This window comes from Petaurus breviceps, unplaced genomic scaffold, assembly GCF_028583685.1.
Source record: "Petaurus breviceps papuanus isolate PSGF00001 unplaced genomic scaffold, PetGlider_PUasm1.0 90887, whole genome shotgun sequence".
NCBI lineage: Eukaryota > Metazoa > Chordata > Mammalia > Diprotodontia > Petauridae > Petaurus > Petaurus breviceps.
Window position 1 is genome coordinate 1,958,739 of NW_027187370.1, and position 21,555 is coordinate 1,980,293.

The 21,555-nt window shown below is 46.6% G+C and overlaps 1 protein-coding gene across 1 annotated transcript in view; it reads right to left on the reverse strand.

Moving 5' to 3' along the window:
* The window catches only part of ERBB2 (erb-b2 receptor tyrosine kinase 2), a 32,561-nt gene extending 12,076 nt beyond the window's left edge, over window positions 1-20,485 (reverse strand). Inside the window, exons 1-14 of the mRNA XM_069074267.1 lie at window positions 20,085-20,485; window positions 13,625-13,776; window positions 7,974-8,184; window positions 6,835-6,969; window positions 6,211-6,279; window positions 5,912-6,027; window positions 5,395-5,536; window positions 5,040-5,165; window positions 4,323-4,449; window positions 3,996-4,069; window positions 3,720-3,810; window positions 3,247-3,446; window positions 2,705-2,837; window positions 2,515-2,605 (exon numbers count right to left, since the gene is read on the reverse strand). Coding sequence (XP_068930368.1) covers window positions 2,515-2,605; window positions 2,705-2,837; window positions 3,247-3,446; window positions 3,720-3,810; window positions 3,996-4,069; window positions 4,323-4,449; window positions 5,040-5,165; window positions 5,395-5,536; window positions 5,912-6,027; window positions 6,211-6,279; window positions 6,835-6,969; window positions 7,974-8,184; window positions 13,625-13,776; window positions 20,085-20,157 — 1,740 coding nt within the window. The 5' untranslated portion in view covers window positions 20,158-20,485. The remainder of the gene's footprint in view (window positions 1-2,514; window positions 2,606-2,704; window positions 2,838-3,246; window positions 3,447-3,719; window positions 3,811-3,995; window positions 4,070-4,322; window positions 4,450-5,039; window positions 5,166-5,394; window positions 5,537-5,911; window positions 6,028-6,210; window positions 6,280-6,834; window positions 6,970-7,973; window positions 8,185-13,624; window positions 13,777-20,084) is intronic.
* Between the last annotated feature and the right edge of the window lie 1,070 nt (window positions 20,486-21,555).

Consider the following 21,555-nt stretch of genomic DNA (forward strand, 5'->3'; position numbering starts at 1 on the left):
TAAAATTTTTTTAAAACAACAAGCTTGGCCCCAAGGAAAAGATGTGAGAAGATACCTTTCCTCCCTCACTCCTTTGCAGAGGTTGGGAGTGGAAGGGTAGAGAAGGCTATCCATGCATGTGGAACATTGTATATGTTGTCAGATTGTGTGTATGGATGGATAGATAGATAGATATACACACACACATATATATTGGAGAGGAGAAGGTAGGGCAGTTGGGGTTAAGTGACTTGCCCAAGGTCACACGGCTAGTTTTGTATTTGTGTTAAGTGTCTGAGGCCAAATTTGAACTCATGTCCTCCTGACTCCAGGGCCAGTGCTATTCACTGCACCACCTAGCTGCCTATATATATATATATATATATATATATATATAAGATAGATATACGACAGTTTTCAAAGGAATTAACAAAAAGGAATGCAATCCACTTTTTTTTTCTTTTGAGAGGGGGGAAGGTAGGACAATTGGGGTTAAGTGACTTGTCCAAGGTCACATGGCTAGTTTTGTGTTTTTGTTAAGTATCTGAGGCCAGATTTGAACTGAGGTCCTCCTGCCTCCAGGGCCAATGCTCTATTCACAGTGCCACCTAGTTGCCCCTCTGTCCACCTCTTGAGAGAGAACTGATGAACTGAGTGCAGATTAAAGCATATTTTTTTCCCTTCATTTTTCTTGGTTTTTTTTGTATGTGTTTTCTTTTGTGTGTGTACATATATATATACACACATATATATATATATGTTTTATTGATTTTTTTCTTCCTATTTTTCTTTTTAAATCTTTGCTAAGAAGTTTGTGGGGGGGGGGGAAGAATGCTAGGGAAAATGTAGGTGTGCAAAAACAAGGTATCAATAACATTTTATTTTTTAAACAAGAAATATTATTTCCCCTTTTTACAGATAAGGAAACAGGCTCAGAGAGGGAAAGTTATTTGCCAGAGGTCATACAGATGGTAAGTGACAGAGGCAGGATTTAAATCCGAATCTCTTCTGACTTTCAGTCCAGGGTCCTTTCTATTACACTATGTTGTCTGGAACTGATGGGTGGGTGCACTTGGTATCTCTCATGCATTTATCATCTTTTTTTTTTCTTTTTGGAGGGCAGTTGGGGTTAAGTAACTTGCCCAAGGTTACACGGCCAGTTTTTTTGTGTGGGTGTTGTGTCTGAGGCTGGAACCGAACTTGGGTCCTCCTGACTCAGGGGCTGGCGCTTTATTCACTGTGCCACCTAGCCGTCCCATTTACCATCTTTTAACAAATTATATTTATCTATGTATGTTATCTAGAGTCACAGATTTAGAGTAGAAGGAACCTTAGAGGTCGTTTAATCCAAATCTTTTATTTTATCAGTGGGGAACCTAATGCTCAGAGTTTACACAGAGGCAGAATTTGAACCAACTCCAAATTCATTAAACTGCGATATCTTCCATAAGATTTAATGCAATGCCTTTATACACAGTAGCATAAAAAGAAGGAGTAGTACACTACTTTACTAGTATAAAGTAGGTAGTAGTACACATTTGATAAATGTGCACTAAATGAATGAAGTGACAAGGTGGCAGCTTTCAGCTCCACTGAAGAATCCTCTTAAGAATTAGAGCTATTCAAAAACTGAGCCAGTTGTCTTATGAGGGAGTAAGCTCCCTGTTCTTGGAGTTCTCCAAGATGAAGGTTGATGACCACTTACTTGTCAGAGATGCACCAGCTCAGTGTTAGAATCCATAGTGTTGGGGGAAATTAAGAGATCTGGGAGCTGTAGGAGGTGGTTCAATCCAAGGCTTTGTCACTGTACTAGCCATGTGACCTTGAGCAGGTCATTTCACTTTTATGAATCATGGTTTCTTGATCTGTAAAATGCTTTGAAAATAATACTAGCTAGCATTTATATAGCATTCTGAGGTTTGTAGCACAGCCAGGTGGTACAGTGCATAGAGCACTAGGCCTTAAGTCAGGAAGACCTGAGTTCAAATCCTGCCTCAGACACTTAGCTGTATGACCCTGGGCAAGTCATTTAACCCTGTTTGCCTTAGTGCTTCATCCATAAAATGATCTAGAGAAGGAAATGGCAAACCACTAGCTGTGCGATCCTGGGGCAAGCCACTTAAGCCTGTTTGCCTCAGTTTCCTCATCTGTAAAATGAGCTGGAAAAGGAAATGACAAATCACTCCAGCTATCTTTGCCAAGAAAAGCCCAAATGGGGTCATGAATAGTCGGACATGATGGAAAAACAAGTGAACAACAAGCTTTTAAACAATCCCTTCTCTCTAGGTTATACAGACATTGTGCCCTGAGTCTGTCAGTGGCACACTCTCAGCCCCTACAGTGACAGAACCTCATCCTCAAAGTAGTGATGATGCCTTTCAACTCTGAGAGTCTCTTGACTCTTTCAGGAAGTCCTCTTGGAGTCTTTATTACTCTCTCCTCTGCCTATTCTCCAAATACACTATCGACCCCAGTCTGAGACATAGGTGGGAATCAGACCCCCAGAATAGTGCCCCATCTTTGCCAGCCACTTACCGACCCAAAGCAGGTCTCAGTGCCATTCTGTGGCTGGCATTCCTCATGGCACAGGAAGCAGCGCCTCTCCTTTACATATTCTCGGGGGTACCTGTGGGGTGGACAGAGGGTAGAGAAGGTGAGCAAGGCAAAGCCACAGAGGACTGAGAGCCTCCCTCTTCCTTTCCCATTTATCGAAACCTTTCCTTACCCCTTCATGACCCGGCACTCCTCCACACACTCCTGCCCTCGGAGAAATTGGCTGCAGTTGAGACACTGAGTTGGTCCAGGGCCCCAGCAGTGCCCCTGAGCACACAGGGAGTAGCATGCCAGTCCCTCCCTTGCTATGGGAGAAGAATGAAGGCAAATAAAACTCAGAGAAGACTTGGGCACTTATTTCAAGGACCTCACCTTAGGCCTGGTAACTTCTTGGGAAAGGTCATTTGAGAACCCAGGAAACTTCCAGGGGTCAGAGTGGAAAGAAAGGGAGAATCACTAGTGTCACAGAGACGCAAACTGGCATTTGGCCAAGACTGGCAATGATGCTGAGGGGGCAGTGCCAGACTAGCGTTTAGCAAAAGCAGGTGTGCATACCAGGCGCAGGAGGCAGCCAGCTCAGTGGGTATCAGGTTAGTCCCCACAGAGCCTGGCACTGGATGCCAGTGAGTATCATAAAGGCCACCCAGATGTGGGTGCCTTGGAAAGGACAGGACAAGGAGCAAAGACATTGGGGGGAGGGGGTGCCTGCCTTACCGCATTCCTGGGAAGGTCGGTTGGCACTGTAGAGCAGGGCCTGGCGGGTGTTGCGAAAGAGCTGCTTCCAAGGCACCGTATGGACAAAGCATAGGTGGGCATTATGATGGATGAGTGCCAACCCACTGCCCAGCTCTCTCAGTGACCGTAGCCCCAGCCAGCCAATACCCAGATGCTCCAGTGTCAGGGAGTAGACACCACTGCAAGGAGAAGGGTGCATGCTCAGCTGAAGGGCACCATGACTCTATACCTCATTAGTCCTTGTTCCTTCCCAGAAATATGCCTCCATTAACCTCTTCCTAGATGCTCCCATTTGAATCTTCTACCCCAAAAAAATACATGCTGCTAGTATTCTGGCTACAGGCTCTCCAAACCTCCCCTCCCCCTGCCCTCTTCTTATTTAACTTCTCCTGGGCAATCCCCCTCTCTCCCCTCTCACAGTGGTCCTATGTGAGCCACAGCTCAATACTCACTTGTGCAACACCCTTCCTCTGATCACCCTTAGGTTCTGAAAGATGCTGAGGTCAGTGAGGCTATTAGGCCAGGCTGAGATGTACAGGTAGCCTGAGGGCAATAGGGTACTTGGTGTGAGATGATGACTGACCAACATAGAGGGTACCCACCAATAGGGCCTGTCCCCAGGCCACCCCACCATAGAAAAGGAAGACCTGGGTGGAAGGACCCCAAGACCCAAGGGGAGAGGGGAAGGTTTGATGAGGGTACCAAGGGATAGTCAGGGATATGCCCACCTGTGATCTCCTCCAGGTTCTCAAAGACCTTGAGGTCTTCAGGCATTAGTGGAGAAGTATTGGTAGCCAAGTCCCTGGGAGAGGGAAATGGAGGAGTTGACAAGGGTCATCCATGCAGGGAGGTGACAGAGGAAGTGCTCCCCAAGCTGGCCATCCTTCTCTGGTTATTTAATGCCTCATCTCCCAACTCCAAATTCTAAGCCCTCCCCCAGCCCCATCATTGCCCATTTCAGAACCACCTCTAGAACTGCTTGCTCCCCTTTCCTTAGCACCATGCCCAATATGAGCTATCCAGTCTAACACTTGCTGTACCCATCCCATGCCTACCCTGCGAAGGTCTCAGGCAGAAAGGCCAGGCTTCCAAAGATCTTCTTGCAGCCAGCAAAGTCCTGGATGTTGGTACTGTTGACAGCTCTCACTGACCGCAAGTGCCCCATGCCCAGTCCATAACATACTGTAAGGGAATGTGACAGAGGAGGGGGATAAGGTGCATGCCTTAGTTGTGGCATTTGATTCCCCTAATCCATAGCTCCAAGGAGCTGGGCATGAGTCAGAGGAATCATTGACTCATATTGTTAGAGCAAGGTGAGGCTTAGAGATTGTTAGTCCAACTCTCCCATTTTACAGAGGAGAAAACGGAGGGTTGGGTTCATACAGCTAGTGAATAGTAAAGCTTGACTTTGAACCTAAGTCTCCTCAATCAAAATCCAGAAGTCCATGGCTTCTGAACTTCAAGACCCACATCATCATTCATAAAGGAGAATAAAGAGGGTTCTGAAAGGTAGGAGAAGACAAGCCTTAGATGTGAGGAGGTATTGGAGATAGGAGACAAGTGAGAAGGATGGCTAAGTTAGGTTACACTGGGTAAGAATTTACCTGGGTTGTGATTATTTATACATTGGTGGGGTTTGAGGGGGAGGAAGGTTGGGAGACTTCAGGCTGTGGAAAGGAAGGGGTATGACTTGGGATGAGATTAGGGTGAGGGACAGCGGACCAGGGGAGTGTCTAGCTGAGGCAAAGCTGGTCCAGAGAGGGCAGAGATACCTTTGGGGCAGGCCTTGCTACACTTCTCACACCGATGGGTCCCATCCTCAGCAGTCACCTCTTGGCTGTGGAGGGGACACACAAGGGTGCAGGATGTGGAACCCACGTCTGTAGCCAAGTAATTATCTGGAAAGAATCAAGGACACAGGCTAGGACACTTCACCTCCTCCACCACCTTTCATCTGATCTCATTCTTCCCAGAGACGATACAGCCTGTAGGACTGCCCCATTGACCCTTGGGGGGTGTCTCAGTGTCCCCACTACCCCTTAACTAGTTACTATCTAGGGTATATACCTCACCCATAATGGGGTCCCTTAGACTAATCCTGTCCTTCCCCACATCCGAGGCACTCACAGGGACATGATTTCACACAACTGGATCCAAAGGTGTATCGCCCATCAGGATTAGGCATTGACTCAAAGGTGTCTGAGTTGTAGATGACCAGCGGTGGGCAGTGCTGTTCACAGATGCCACTGTGGTTGAAGTGGAGGCAGGCCTGACAGGGTTAGGGGCCAGGGGATAGGCATAAGAGGGCAGAATATGTTGAGTATCTTGGGCAAAGTCTGGAACCATTCCACACCCTTGGGTACCTACCCTCACACCAGCATCTTGGGGAAGGGAAGTAAGCTAAGCTATCCAGGAGGTAACATGGCTTTAGAGGAGGGTAATGCTAGGAAAGGTGCCCACTTCCGTCATCCTTGCCAAAGCATTGCCATGGGTCAGGCCAAGGAGCTGAGATAGAATTCTACAACGCCCTGGTCTCAGGGAGAAGTGGGCAAAAAGGTGAGTAAATTAAGCAGGCAAACAGGTACGAAAAAGAGCAGGTGGAAGGTGCAAGGGGGCATTAGCATAATGCTAGGTGGGCACCTACCAGGCAGTCAGAATGCTTGGGGCCAGTGCAGCCAGCAGCACACTGCTCATGGCAGCAGTCTGTGGGGAGGGGCCCCTTGCAGCGGGCACAGCCACTGGCACATATTGTGCTGGTCACTGTTGGTGAGGGAGGAAGGGCAGAGGGTAAGGCCTTCCATCTCTTTCCTTCTACCAAACCACCCATCTTAGGCATCAGCCCCCAAGGCCTTGTTGAGTTGACCTTCCAACCCACAGGGCACAGGCTTTTATCCCCCTCCCCAAACCTGGACTTTCCTCCCTAGCATTCTCTCTAAGACTTACAGCTCTGACAGTTGTCGTGTCCTTCCCCCCAGCACTGGCCAGATTTACATGATGAAGAACAAGGGCTGCCTGGAGAGAGAAAAAGGGAGGGAGGGAGGGGGAAAGAAAGAGAGAGAGAGATTGAGAGGAGATAGATGAGATGAGATTGAGACATAGAAGTCAGACAAGGAAAGTGAGACAGAAAGAGAGACAGACAGAGAGGAGAATAGACATAGAGAAGAAATATAGGAGGGAGACAATGGCATGATGTCAGTGGCTGGGCATTACAAGTAGAGGGATAAGAAGGTCAGAGGACACAGGGCCTCGATGTTTCAAGTTGTTGTGTGGACTGGGTTTTGTAAACCTTTAAGCTCTATATCATGTGAGCTATTATTCTAAGGCAGCGCTGGTAAGTAGAATAAGCACTAATCTATGACCCCCAGAGACATGTCTTCATCACTAACTACGTGATTATAGTCCAGTTTCCCCACTACCTACCTATCTCACAAGGTTCTTGGGGAAACTCTTTGTAAACCTTCAACAGCTCTACAAACAGGCAGGACTGGTGTTATTATTATGGGCTGTGAGGGGAGGAGTCAGGAAGATGGTGGAGGGAAGGAAAAGGGGAAGAGGGTTTAAGCTCACAAGTTCGGCTGCGGTTTGTGTCAATGGAGGTGGTAGCCAAGTAGTTGTTCTTATGGAAGATGTCAGTCCACAGCACAGTGTCCTGGTGACATAGCTGAGGGTTCTTCTGGATCAGGACCCCACCTTTCAGAATCTCTGGGGGTAGGAGAGGAGAGAAATAATGACAGGGCCATGAATGGAGGCATAGCTGGACTCTCTGTCCTTTCCCTCTAAAAAATACCCCAGCTAAGAGTCACAAGACCTGGATTCTAATCCAAGCTCTTTCACCAGGTTGCTGTGTGACCTTAGGCAAGTGCTTTTCTTTCTCTGGGCCTCATTTTCCCCCTCTGGTAAAAAGACAAAGGGTTGAACTAGATGGCTTTCTAAAGTTCTTTCCTTTCTCAAACTACCTGCATCTATTCGGTATTCATCTTTTTTGTTTTTCACTTTTCTAAAAACTGTTTTGGAGGGCAATTGGGGTTAAGTGACTTGTCCAAGGTCACACTGCTATTTTTTGTGTTAAGTGTCTAAGGCCGGATCTGAACCCAGGTCCTCCTGACTCTAGGGCCAGTGCTCTATTCACTGTGCCAACCAGCTGCCCCCCAAAATGTATTTTTCCCCCAAGTATATGTTAAAACAATTTTTTAACATTTGGAGTTTCTTTTAAATGTTTTATTTGATCTTTATCTTGTCTGTACCTAGTATTCAGTGTCATTTCCCCCTTTAGAACATAAGCTCCTTCAGGCTGGGATCTGTTTTTGCCTTTCTTTGTCTCAGTCCTTAGCAAAATACCTGGCATATCTTAAGCACTTAATAAATGCTTGTTGACTGACAGACTGACAGTGAAGACTCTCCATGTATTAGCAAATTATTCTATGTGTCTTTCTCTATCTCTCCCAGGTTTTCTTCTCACCTCCCACAATAGGATCATAGATGGATCTCAGAGGTCAGCTAGTCTAACTCTCTTATTTAACAGAAGAGGAAACTGAGGCCCAGGGAGATTAAGTGAGATGCCCAATACAATAAGTATCAAAAGTGGAATCTGAACTCAGGCCATACTGACTCTACTTGGTACTGTTACCTCAATTTTCTACTTTTTCCGAAGCACTCCTCCTCACCACCCATCTGCTCTGTGCACCACTCCCTTCATTCTCCTGTACCTGTAAGACTTCGAAGTTGCAGCTCCCGAAGGCCCAGGGGGCCCTGTGGCGTGGGAGGGGCAGTCCCAAGGGGAATCCCGTTATCCAGAACGACCAGGGCATATTTGTCCTCAAAGAGCTGTGTGCCTCGTATGATTCGTAGCCTCTGCAGTGGGAAACTTTTCACCAGGCTATGTGCAATCAGCACATATCCCTGCACTTCCTGGATGTCCTGGGGAAACGGGCAGAATGGGTGAGTGAGGATGGAAAATGGAAGTGTCAAGGTGCCCAGCAAGACCCTGAAAATGCCTCTTCCGAGAAACAGTCTTTCTCAACTGCACTGAGCCCATCCACCCTTAGTGACTAAGTCCAGTTTCCTAGTGTTAACTATGACTAGGGGACTGGACCTGTAATTTCTTTGATACAAGAAATTCTCAGGTGAGGAAATTCCCTCCACCAATGCAAACTGGCACCTTTGCCACAAACTTATCATCTTAGAGTTGGTCTAAAGCACTAAGAGATTAGGTGACTTCTCTAAGGTCACACTGCCAATATGTGTTAGAGATGGACTTGAACTTAGGCCTTTCCAACTGCCACACCAGCTCTCTAACTGTGATGCAACACTCCCTCTTGATGTTATCAACAAGGATAACACCTTCATTACTTGAGGCATTGTGGCATTCAGATAAGGCATTGGACTCTACCCACTGGGGCATGATGCCTCTTGTAATTATTGTTATTATTAATAATAGTCTTCAGTCTAGAACATTGAAATCAGCAGGGAACTCCCAGTGTATAAAATCCTTGAAACTTAGGATGATCCATAACTTGATGATAATTTACTAAGAGTTTCCCATGGTCACAGGAAATTCAAAAAGCAATGTTATGTGTTAGTGGCAGTTCTCGAGTCCAAGTTTTCCTGAGCCCAAATCCAGCTCTCTAATAGCCATTCCATGTTACCTTGTTAGTATTCAGCTGGGTGGCAGAGTACATAGAGCACTGGGCTTAGAAACAGGAAGACTCATCTTCCCAAGTTCAAATCCAGCCTCACATACTTACTAGCTGTGTGACCCTGAGCAAGTCACTTAACCCTGTTTCCTCATCTGTAAAATGAGCTTGGAGAAGGAAATGACAAACCATTTTAGTCACTTTTCTTTTGGAGGGAAGAAGGCAAGGTGATTAGGGTTAAGTGACTTGCCCAAGGTCACACAGCTAGTTAAGTGTCAAATGTCTGAAAGCCAGATTTGAGCTCAGGTCCTCCTGACTCCAGGGCCAGTGCTCTATTCACTTACTTCACTAACTTTGCCAAGAAAACCCCAAATGGGGTCACAAAGAATCAAATACACCTGAAATGACACAACAAGCTACTTGAGGCAGTGTGGTGTATCTGGTATATCAGACAGGGCATTGGACTTGATGTCAGGGAGACCTGAGGCTTCTCACCTTAGATGCCAGCCGTGTAATTCTGGGCAAGTGACTTAAGTCTCCCTGCCTCAGTTTCCTCATCTATAAAACAAGGATGTTAGACTTTATGGCCTGCTAACCCACATTTATATAACACTCCCTCCTTTTCTCATTTTCCCTTTCGCTTGAGCCTTACGACATTCTCTTGGGCAGAGCATAGGTCAGATAAGTCCATCTTATAGTTAGGGAGCAGAGTAGGCAGAGTGATTTGTGGAAGTTACTGGTTAGTAACCCTGGGTTAGTGGAAGAAATAGGACTTGAAGGCAACTCTCTTGACTCTTAGACTGCTCCAGACAGAGGTAAGAAAAAGAAGCAGGGGAGTGTATATTTGGGGATTCAAGCAAAGAAACAGGAGCAAAGGAGAGAGGTGGGGAAGCAAAGTGTGTGCTTGGTGAGAAGGGAAGTCTCCAACAGAAAGCAGAGATGTCCAAAGGCAGATGCATTACAGGAAGAAAAAGAATAGATTCAGTAGGAGGAGGAATTCCTTCCTTCGCTCCTTTGTTTGTTCATTCCTTTAATCACAATAACAACAGCTGACCTTTATATAACACTTTATAGTTAAGAAACACTTTAGATAAGTTATCTTATTTGAACCTTTCAATAACCCAGTGAGGTATGTAGGTATGCAAATAATACCATCCCCATTTTATAGAAGAGAAAACTGAGACCTAGGTGAAGTGGTTTGCCCTAGGACACACAAATAAATAGCAGAGCCCAGATTTGGATATAGGTCTTCTGATTCTGAATCTAGTTTCTTCATTGATTCATTTATTCAGTCGGCAATTATATATGAACTACAGCATGTTGTAATGAAAAGACTGCCCTATTTAGAGTCAGGGGTTTTGAGTTCAGATCTAATCAACTTGTGGTGGTGGAGCTTCTCCTGAACAGGAGCCCAGGAGAAAACTGAGGAAGCAGAAGACCGGAATGCTGAGACTTTGTCTATTTGTGGCTTGGTTGAGCCTTGAATTTCCGGGAGCAGAAACTATGAAGGAAGCGAGATGGACTGGACCTTGTGAACTTCAGTGTGGAGCAGGACCTACCAAGAGAGCTGAACAAGGAACTGGGAGCTGTCTGCCATAGAACCCAGGTGACAGTCTGGTGAATCCAGGTAGAATCTGGGACGATGGAAGGGGATCCAGGGAATCTGAGAACTGGGCCCCCAAGTCAACATGAAAAGACCTCTCTGTGGGTACTGAGTAATGATGAAATTGTAGTTTACTAGTGATCTAGGGGTGGAGGGTTTGTATATTCTATTGTACTTAGTGATTGATACTTAGTAATTGATTGTTGAATAAGTGACTGATTGAGTTAACTTAAGTGTGCCCCATGAGTGGAAGACTTTGACTATTTGTACTTTGAGATGATTGTTCTTTGTTCTAAATATTGTGACCACTTTGGTGAAAACTGTGTGACCATTTTAATGATGAGCTGTTGTGAATACTATATTGTGATTTTCTGTGATAAGTTGTGATGTTGTGAATTCTGTACCTTAATTTTCTGTGGATGTTTTGCTTTGATTTGTTATGGAATAGAGTGTTCACTATATTGTGTAATCAGAACCTTGAAAGCTGTTCACAGTAGCAGTCCTCTGGAAAGTTGCTCATGCATGGTGTTACAAGATCCTAGGACACCGATTCTCAGTTTCCTCACATGTAAAATTAGGAAGTTGGACTAGCTGACCTCTAAAGTCTCTTTTCATCTCTAAATCTCTAAATTTACTCTGTCCAAAGCCAGGGGAGATAAAGTTTAAATCAGGGATTCTTAACCTGAGATCCATGAAGTTAAAAAAATATATTTTGCTAACTGTATCTCAATATAATTGGTTTCCCTTGTAATCCTATGCATTTTGTTTTATACATTTAAAAATATTATTCTGAGAAGGTTTCTCCATAGGCTTCACAAGATTGCCCAAACACGTCTATGGGACAAAGAAAGGATCTCTAGTTTAGACCCTCATGGAACTGAGAGCCTTGTGGTTATACAGATAATTACAATACACAGCACTCCCTTCAGAGCCATAACTTGGACTTCTGGCACCTGGGGCAGATCTAGTCGGAGGTTCCACTCTCCCTCCCAATCCAAGAATTAGCTTGGAAGCTATTCTTAGGCAATGCCATTTATAAGGGAAGGCTCCCCAGATTTATTTGTTATACAGACTCTTGAGATCTGGATACCTGAGATGTGGATAGCTAGGAAGAAAGATCCCTCCCTCACTTTTTGTCCCAAATCTGAGACTTCAAGTGCCTCAACATCTGTGAGCTGGGGTGCAGCCTGTGGGGATTCCTGACTAGGCAAGAGACCCCCAAATTGACTGGGTTGCTTAGAAAAGCTGTGGTATCCTGGTCCCCTCTTTATGATAAGGGAGCCAGGATTACTTGTCAGCTTGTCCCTTTGAAGCAATAATGGGAGTTCGCTCTCTTGGTCCCTTTATTTGGGTCAAGGGCCTTAAGTTGGGTTTGGTGGAGGGTTCTGATCCTCCCAGGAAGCATGGTCAGGTCCTAGCCTTCATATCAGACAATGGTTTCCATACCTCAGCTGGCTCCCCTGCCTTCCCTGGTAGAGTCAGCCTGAAGCCCTGATAAGTTACTCAGGACTGTAACCTTTGGAGCAGAACTCTTGAGGAAGTTCAATGTAAATTGGACTTGCATTTGTAACTTAAGAGTCTGCAAACTGGTTGGAGAGACTTTGCCTTCCAAAGGCTGATACACTTGGCTGGGAGATCTGTGTATAAATAGAGAATGTTTCTTGAAATGGGCTACTCTCTGGGGCGGCCAGGTAGCACAGCGAGTAAGAGCACCGGCTCCAGTGTTGAGAAGACCTGGAGATCGAATCCCGGGCTCAGACACTTAGCACCCACCCAGAAACACCTGGCCGTGAAACCTTGAGCAAGTTACTTAACCCCAATTGCTTAGGGGTGGCCGGGTGGCTCAGCGAGTAAGAGCACTGGCTCCAGTGTCGGGATGACCTGGATCAAATCCGGGCTCAGATACTCAGCACCACACCCAGAAATAATAACTGGCCGTGTAACCTTGAGCAAGTTACTTAACCCCGATTGCTTTAAAAAATTAAAAAAATAAATTAAAAAAAAAAGAAATGGGCTACTCTCTGGATGGAGCCTCCAGGACAGAACTGGAGAAAGATGATGAAATCATCTAAGTGTGTTCAGAACGAATCAGAGTCCATTTGAGTGGAAAGAAGCCTGAGGGCCCACATTTGAAAAGGGACTGGAATAAAAACAGCTAGTATTAATAATACAGCACCTTTAGAGTTGGCTGTTTTACAAGTATCTCCTTTGATTCTTACAATTAACCAAGTGAGGATGGTGTTACTATTATCCCCATTTTGCAGATGGGTAAACTGAGGCTGGGAGAGAGGTTAAGTGACTTGCTTAGACTTGTATTGATAACATCTGCAAAGGTATTTAAACCCAGGTGTTCCTGAGTCCAAATGTAGCTCTCTCTACTCACTGTGCTGCTTAGCTGGTAGGGTAAAGAGGGAAACCTTGATAGTCTAGCTGTTTTATACCTGCTACTTAGTAGATACTATTGCCCTTGTCGGGTGCCCTGTAGGTCCCGATTCGCTGGATTAATGTCAGATCATTGCTTTTTGATATTTCCTTCTTCTACCTACTGAACTATTTACTCTTGACCAACTACTTTCATCTAGAGGAATATTTCAGTGAGGCTAGCAGTATGGCACATGGGAAGATGTTTTGATGGAAGCCTGGAGCCAGCTGAGAGAGAACAGAGGACTTTAAGGGTAGTAAGAACACACAGGTCTGTGTCCCAGAGCAAAGCCTATACATTTTAAGTGTATTAGAGAGCTAGGACATAACATGCTGTTTGAGATCAACTTAGGACAATGAGTTTAGAGTAGGTGATGTGGAGGAATAGGAAGATCCTGGAAAGGATTTGTTTGTCAGCTTTAAGAGAGTGAATGTTGGGACAGCTAGGTGGTACAGTGGATAGAGCAGGAGAACCTGAGTTCAAATTCAGCCTCAAATACTTACTAGCTGTGTAACCCTGGGCAAGTTATTTAACCCTAATTGCAAAGGGAGACAGAGACAGAGAGAGAGAGAGAGGAGAAGAAGAGAGAGGAAAAGAGAGAGAGAGAGATAAAGGGAGAGAACATCCCAGATTGGGGTGAGGGGGGCAAGGGGAGGTACCCATATCACCTGGGGGAAGAGGGCAATTTCTGGGTCTTACCTGGAGGAAGGAGAGGTTGGCATCAGCAGGCAGGTAAGTGAGCTCCAAGTTGCCCTGCACAACCTGGCATCCTTGGTACAGGTGGCTCAGTGTGTCAAGGTGATTCTCAATACTGGCAGGATACTGCAGCTTCATGTCTGTGCCTGTACACACTAGCAGGAGGGGGAAAATATGCCATGATCAGTGCTGGCACTGTCCATTTGAAACTCATTGACCCAGAATTCTCACAGCAACCGCAGGGACCCAGAAGTCCTGTTTTGCCGGATAAGGTGCAAACATACAAAAGGGGTCCTTACTTAGATCTCAGCCCAATGAAGGAATAGCAGCCTACTCAAATTATCACCAGACCCATAATTCCATTCAAAGAGTTAACCACTAAGCAAAACTATGAGCTAAAGGGGGAAAGATTTGGGGTGAATCATTTGCCAACTGTACCCATACAAAAGATGGGAGATCCCAGAGTGGGCATGGTAGTTTTGTGCCAGTGCCATGATGCTTACCATAGATAGGGTGGGAGTGTGTAACTGACCTTGTCCTCCTCTCCTCTCATAGGAAAGCCAAAAGAGAAAACTCCCCTTTATCCCAGAGGCTGTCCCCTAAGACTCTGGCATAGTGCCAATAGGGTAAAAATCCCCCAAGGAGGAAGATGAATCATTAGCACCTCTCCTCCCTCTCCCAAACAAACCCAGGGCATTTTCCCCACCCCATTCCAATACCACCCACATGTCAACCTCCTGGCAAAGGATATCCTCCCACCCCTAATACCACCCAGAAAGTGTCAGTGAGGGTTAGGGTTGGGGGTGGGGGTGGAGGTGGGTAAGGCCAGGGCCCCTGGTCACTACAAGCTGAACTGGATGACCCCAGCCTAGAAAGAAGGGGCATCGTCTAATCAACTCAATTCTGGGCACACGTAGCAGCCAGCATCACAGTAGAACTCAGTCAAGGTAATGGTGTATATATGTGCCTAAACCTTGTACAAACTGGCCCCCACACCCCCACAGGGGGTGAGAGCCTGGAAAAAGTTGGCAAAGGCTCTGCCACAGGGACAGCTCATCATACCCCACCCCCACCCCCAATACATACCTCAGCTGCTAACCATGATAAGACACCTCAGCCAGGTGTGTGCCTGGGCCCAAGGCTAACCGAGAGGAGAGATGCCTACCAGGTAGCCAAATCAGTGCAAGGACTCCCCTCCCTCCCCCCGCCCCAGCCCTCCTTGAAAGAAAAATTGTGGTGGTGGGAGATGGGGGTAGTCATATAGTCATATTATCAGCTGGTTCCATGCCTGCTGGCAGGGAGGGGGTTAATATGCCCTGCTGAACTTGTTTTTCTGCTCAGGTGAGAAGATGAGTCACCTGACGCATCTTGACCTGGGAGGGTGTGCCTAGAGGGGTGGCAGGCAGAGGGAGGGCCACTATAGACACACAGCCCAGCATTTTACTGGGCTGCCTGGGATTCCTGCATAAGACTTCCATTCCCAATCCTCTCCCTCTTCTCTACTCATACCCCAGGCTCCTCCTTTCTCAGCAGGTTTTATCCCCTACCTCAAAGGCTGAGAAAGAATGCAATCTAAGCCATACTTTTCTGCCTACCTGAGAGTTTGGGGGGAGCAGGGAAGTCTCAAAGTTCAGATGTCTGGATGCAAAGAGGGCAGAAGCCAAGGGGTTTTTTCCCTGTGAGCCTCGCCTCCCTTCTCCCAAATCCTGAGATCCTCTATTTCTATCCACTTAGCAAGGAGGAGAGAAATGGAAGGACTGGAAGAAGAAACAGGGACCCCAAGAGTCCAGCCTTCCAGACTAAGGGAGAGCTTCTCATCTCCCTCAATTTCCCCTATTGAACTCATCCTTGTTCCCATCCCCCCACCTAGTTCCCAAGAGAAATTGGAGCCAGGGGGCAGACAGGGCCCAAAATAAAGACCCTGCTGCTGGGCCCAGCTCCCCCCAGCCACTTCAGCTGCTCAGTCCCAGCCCAGCTGTCTCCCTAGGCCCCAGCCCAAGGCCCAGGGAAGGGAGCCCCCTGACCTCACCCCCCACTAGCTCTCTTGTTCTAAGGCACACACCCAAAGCAGTATGGTGGGGCCACACAGACAGGCGAATGACAGGGGGAAAGGCCCAGTGGCTCATACACACTTTTAGTGTTTATACTAATAAACTGTTAGGAAGGATCTCAACTTCAGGAAGAAAGGGGGCTAAAGAGAGAGTGGAGATAGCTCTGAGTACCAGCACTTTTGTTTGCTCGTTTTGTGACCCTTTAGCTGCTTATTATGAGACTCCCAGATCGGAGTGTTTGCACACTGCCGGGAGAAAAGGAAGAGGAGGAGGAGAAAGAAACTCACTGGCTCCAACAACCCAGCTTCTAGTTTTAGCACCAATGGCTAGCAGACATCATACCACGTTGACACCCAGATCACAGGCAACAGACACAGGAACAGGGGACATGGGGATTACACTCCTTTTCCCATCCTTGCCCAGGCTCCCTCCTTTCTCTATCTCCTCCAGACACAGAACTTCCCTCTGCACTAATACTTGCTCTTTATTCTGAAACTTTTTCTATCTCTGAGCCCCACCTTCCACTGGTTCCGCCAATATTTCTTTCTGGGTGAAGTTGAGATCAGTTTCATTCCCTGCAAAGGAAACTTCCTGCTTCTAGTTTGCCTCTTTCCAAGAAGTCCACAGGTCCTGGACTTTCTGAATTCGAGAAAAGTACTTTTAGTGTATATATGTTTTAAAGCCATGATGTGGCAGATGGGGAGCTGACCTTGAAGCCTGGAAAACCTGGGTTCAAGTCACACCATTGACACACACACTGACCTTCTGGCCCTGGCCAAGTCACTTACTAGCTTCTTCCAGACCCATAGTCAAGGGACACACAGTCCCATCCTCCCTCAGTATTTCTTTCTTTAGTCTTTATCACACCCTGGTCCTTTGTAAAGAGACCTCAAAGACCATCTAGTCCGATTCCTTTACTTTAGAGATAAATAAATAGAATCTCAGGGAAGTTAAGTGACTTTCCCAAGGTCACACATGTAGTAATTGTTAGAGATGAGTTTTGAACCCAGATCCTCTGGCTCCACAGTCAGTGTTCTTTCCATTGTACTGAACTGCTTGCTTCCCTTTGTTTTGATAGGTGCTACCAATATGGTATCTTCATTCCTGACCAATCCCTTTCTCAGTCATATATGGTCCTCCATGACACTCAGGAACTACCAGGGTTTAATCCTCCTAGAAGGAATCAGACCCTAGAAGGATCTTTCCATTTCCTTCCACTTTACCAATAATCCCTAGATCAGTGCAATTCCTAATTCCAGTGCCCCAAACATCTGCTTTCAGGAGGGAGTTTGGGGTGAGTTTCCAACACACTTCCATGGTAGAAGAACTCTCCATGCTGCCCACAGAGGCAGAGAGACCCCGTACCTTGATGATGCCTGCTCTGCCTTCACTTGCTTCCCCGTTCTCCCTGCTTTTCTCTCCTGTTTTCTGCCCCAGTCGTTTCCCTCCCACCCACACCCCAAAGACTTCCTGACATCCTCAACAACACTAACCCCACCCCCCAATTCCAACCAGTCTCCCTGGCCAGGGAACAGAATTCTGCTCATGGAATATGGATAGTCTCCTGTCCATTTTCCCCTTTGCCCAATCAACTGAATACAAGGGAGATGAAATTGTGTGTTTGTGTGTGTGTGTACTAGAGAAGCATGGGCAGTAGAGAGATGCCAACATAAATTATTGTTACTGAAGGTGGGAGGTAGCGGAGAGGTGGTGGTTCAGGAAGAGAATCATCATTCAGAACCTTTTCCCAATGATAGGACTTCTCAGGCTCACCCAGCTAACATTGCTCCAATGCTGTGGGACAAGAATGGATGTATCATGAGCCCTATTTTTATACTTGAGGAAAATGTGGCTCCCACAGGGTTGTTGCAGAGTCCAGAGTCACACAGATAATAAGCTCCATAGATAGTCCAGCATTCTATATTACACCAGAGGGCAGAGGTTGTTTACCTGGGGTCCCTGGACCATAGATTTTTTTTTTGGGGGGGGGGTTGTCCATGAACTTGGATGGAGAAAAAAATACAGTTATTTTCATTAACTTCTAATTGAAATATAGCTTGTCTTGAAATGATTTAAAAACACTATTCTGAGAAGGGGTCCATAGGTTTCATCAAAGGGGTCCATGATGCAAAAGAGATGAAGAACTAAGAATAGGGAAAGACAATGTCTTCTTTTTTTCTTTTTATTGGTCCTTTGGAAGACTAGAGAACTGTGTCAGAATTATTTTTCTAGAAAAAGAGAAATGGCATTCTTAAGGATGCTACCATTAGGGAGAGAGTGAATTTGGGAATGTCTCACTAGTTAGTCATGGCAAAAACAATCAATGATAAAATTAAAGTATTTTATTTTGGTCTTTGAAATGCAATGGATTTGTCTTCCCCGTTATGCTTTATTTAATACCAAAATGAGTTTACTTCCCTTGAGCACACCCACTAACATGGAGGGAGGGAGTGGTGGATGAAAGGGGAACCATCCTGAATATTAATAATAATGATAAACATTAGCTATAGATAATACACAAATTGATTGAGAATTTACATGGCTTTCCAAGTCAATAATTCTTCAACCTATGAGGTAGGATCCTGGTCAAAATTTGACCTCTCTGCCTTTTATTTACTCCCCTTGCTCTAACTCTGAAGTGCCCTCCCTGAGTGCCCCTTCCCCCAGCTTCACAGGTAGTTTCCTTTAGGTAGAATTATCTATAACATAGCCTCACAGTATGCTGCCCCTGGTGAGATGGATAGGGTACACAACTTGTATGATGGACTGGCCCTTTAACTATCTCTTCCTCTCCTTCCTCAATATGCCTCACCCCCAACATATCTTCTCTCTCTTTTGAACAGACCCATCAAGGATTTTGCAAAATCTGAGCATACGAATGGTAGTGGGGAAACTGAGGCGCAAAGGTGAAGAAAGTGAGGCTGAGAGGGAACTATAGACCAGTACCACCAGCAAAACAGAAGCTCCCATCAAGCCTCCCTTCTTGGTCACCCAGTTTTTTCAGTAGTTGAACAAAAACATAGTTTCAAGACTCCAGATTACACACTAACCATCCCATCTTAGCCAGAGTATTAGGGTCTAAAGAGACTCCGGATTGAGGGTCAGGAAGCTAAACATGTGGGGTCAGAGAGGGAGAGCTGGGTATTACATCCTGGATCCAAATGGGGAGGATGGGATACATTTATTCGGGTCTTTCCAGCAAACCTGATCCAGCCATCTCAAGGATCCTGGGAGAGCAAAGAGCCACAGCTCCCCAGGAGCTCAAGTCATGGAGTCAGAGTGTTGTTTGGTAACACAAAGGGACACATACATGCAATCAGACAAAACAGGCCTACTGACATTGAGACACACAGAGACCCCGCCCCCAGAGGCACATACAGAGATACTCAACAGACTGAGACAACATCTGCCAAAATCCTCTCCCCAAGTGAATGCTGCCCTCCACAGCCTTCAGTCCCATCCCACCTCAAGCCTTTCTCCCTATGAAGGAAAAGGCCAGACCAAAAGTAACATCCCTTTCCCTTTCAGCTCCAAGTGGTCCCTTTTATTTTGCCCCTCCAAGTCCACAACCTTTGGAACTCTCCCCTCTGCCCTAAGACCACCCAGAACCCCTCTTTATGTCCCATCCCTTACACCTGCCAAGTTAAGCCCAACAAAATTAAGCCTCTCTCTCCTTCCCAGACTGGCTCAGAAGAAACTTATTCAAAACAACTGTCTCCCCTTCCCGCCCCCTCTTTTCTTCCCTCTCTTGGCCTCCCTCCCCACACTAGTGAGTGTGGTAACATCCAAGCAAGCCTAGAGCCTTCTCCTCTCCCCATTCCTGGTCCAACTGGTTACCTCTCTGCCCCCTCCCCCCCCCCCCCCCCAGCCTGAGGCAGGAACCGAAGCAGTAACAACCAAAGGTTGAAGGGAGGTGGGGCAGGAGAGGAGGAAAGATTGAGGCACAACTTGGGACCCCCAGAGAAAGCCAGCCCAGCCCAGTTCAGTCTGGAGATTAGTGGCTGTGGATTTTAAGAGCCAAACACACACATGCACACACATGCACACACGCACTTTAAGAAGATTTTTTCTGGTCAATTTTGTAAAACTTTTTGACAATTTCCCTGTTTGACAAGAGCTGGCTGGGACCCAAGCCCTACTTCGGGCCCCTTCAATGTGACTTTACCCCCTACCCTACCTACCTCCCAGATCTGGCTTCATCTCTCTGACTTCATCTCCACAGGCCCTCCTGGGAGACCCTCTTCCCCTGTAGGCTTGGCCATATTTCTCGTCTAATGATTCCCATGCTCTCCAAGCCTTTGCTTTCCTCACTCCCACTCCCCACCCCTGTCATATGTCCCCCCAGTTTTTCTTTCCCTTGAGAATTCTTTGCAGAGAAGGGCTGCAGACAGTTCTTTCCGAATTGGACTCACCTTGGGTTCCCCAGACTGCTGGGGGCAGGAGGACCAGAAGGAGCCCCCAACAGCAGCAGCCCGACAGGTCCATGGTCCTCACTTCAGCCCGGGGCCCATGGCTCCCAGGCTCAGGAGGAGGACCGGCGGAACCCAAGAGCTGGGAGATAAGGAGATCCTGGGAGTCACCACAGTCCGGGCAGAAACCCCCTAGAGCGAGCCACTGGCTCAGTGGAGGTATTTTCCTTCTTCGCTGACTTCTCTCTTTTAGCCAGGATTGCAGGGGAATCTCAGCTCTACAACTTCATTCCTGTACTTCCTCAAAGCAGTCACTGCTTGCCCTCCTTCTCCTCCTCTTCTCCTCCTCCTCCTCCTCTTCTCTTCGGGAGCGCGCAGCTCGGTCTCGCTCCCGCCCTCCCCCCCTCCCAACTACATTCCAACAAGTCTCTGGGAGTGGCAGTGGCTGCTCCCAGCTTTACTTTCTATCTCCCTGGGTAGGCCTGGGGGTGCTTCGATCTCCCCTGAATCTGGAAGCTTTTTTAGAAACCTGCTGTTCCTAGAAGGAGGGGTGGGGGACAGACTTGGGATACTTTGCTTCTTCATCATCAGGCTTTCTCAGTCTACTGTTACACAACCCTCTACTCTTGAGAGAACCCTAATCAAGGCTGCCTTTCCTCATCCTCCCCTAACCCAAGCTCCCCTTCCTTTTATTAACAAGCTCCATTCCATTTCCCCATGCTCATTCTCACCTCAACTCCCTACTCCAACCCCTTCTTCTAGAACAGGGTTTCTTAACTATTTTTGTGGAAGCCTGGTGAAGCCAATGGAGCCCTTATTAGAATAACGGCTTTAAGTTATTGAAGGAAATGCTAAATTTCAGTTAGATTAGAAGTTAGTGAAAATAAAGATTTCGTTTTTCCCATCCAAGTTCACAGACCCTCTGAAATGTCTACAGAGCCCTTGGTCTGTGGATCGCAAATTCTAGTTCCTTTGTGGAAGGATAGGGAAGGTAATATACTAAGTTTGAGATATTCTAGGCATCCTTTCCTCAGGCTCTGAGAGAAAAAGGCAGCAAGGTGGGGAAGGGGAAGATTTGATTAATGTTAGTTAAGTAGCCCCCTAAATTTGTTGCAGGATCAAGGTTGCCTTACAAGTGTCTCTGGCTTTGGCTCTGTCCAGAGCCCTCTCTGTGGAGTCTCTCTGGGCCCAGGGTTCATCCATCTGGGGACTTTCTGTGGGTTTTCTCTTTTGAAGATTCTGTGGAGTGTCTGTGTGTGTGTGTCCCTCTGTTTACTGTCTTTATGTGCAATTTCTCTGCCCAAGGCATCCTTGATAGGCTCTCTCTGGACTTGGGGTCTTCTTTGTCAGGTATTTTCCCATCTGGGGAATCTCTGTGTAGAATTTCTTTTGGGGGAATCTCTCTGATGGCCTATAGATTCTGTCTGGATCCAGGGTCCCTTTCATGGGGCTTCTGATTCAGGTTCCCTTTATC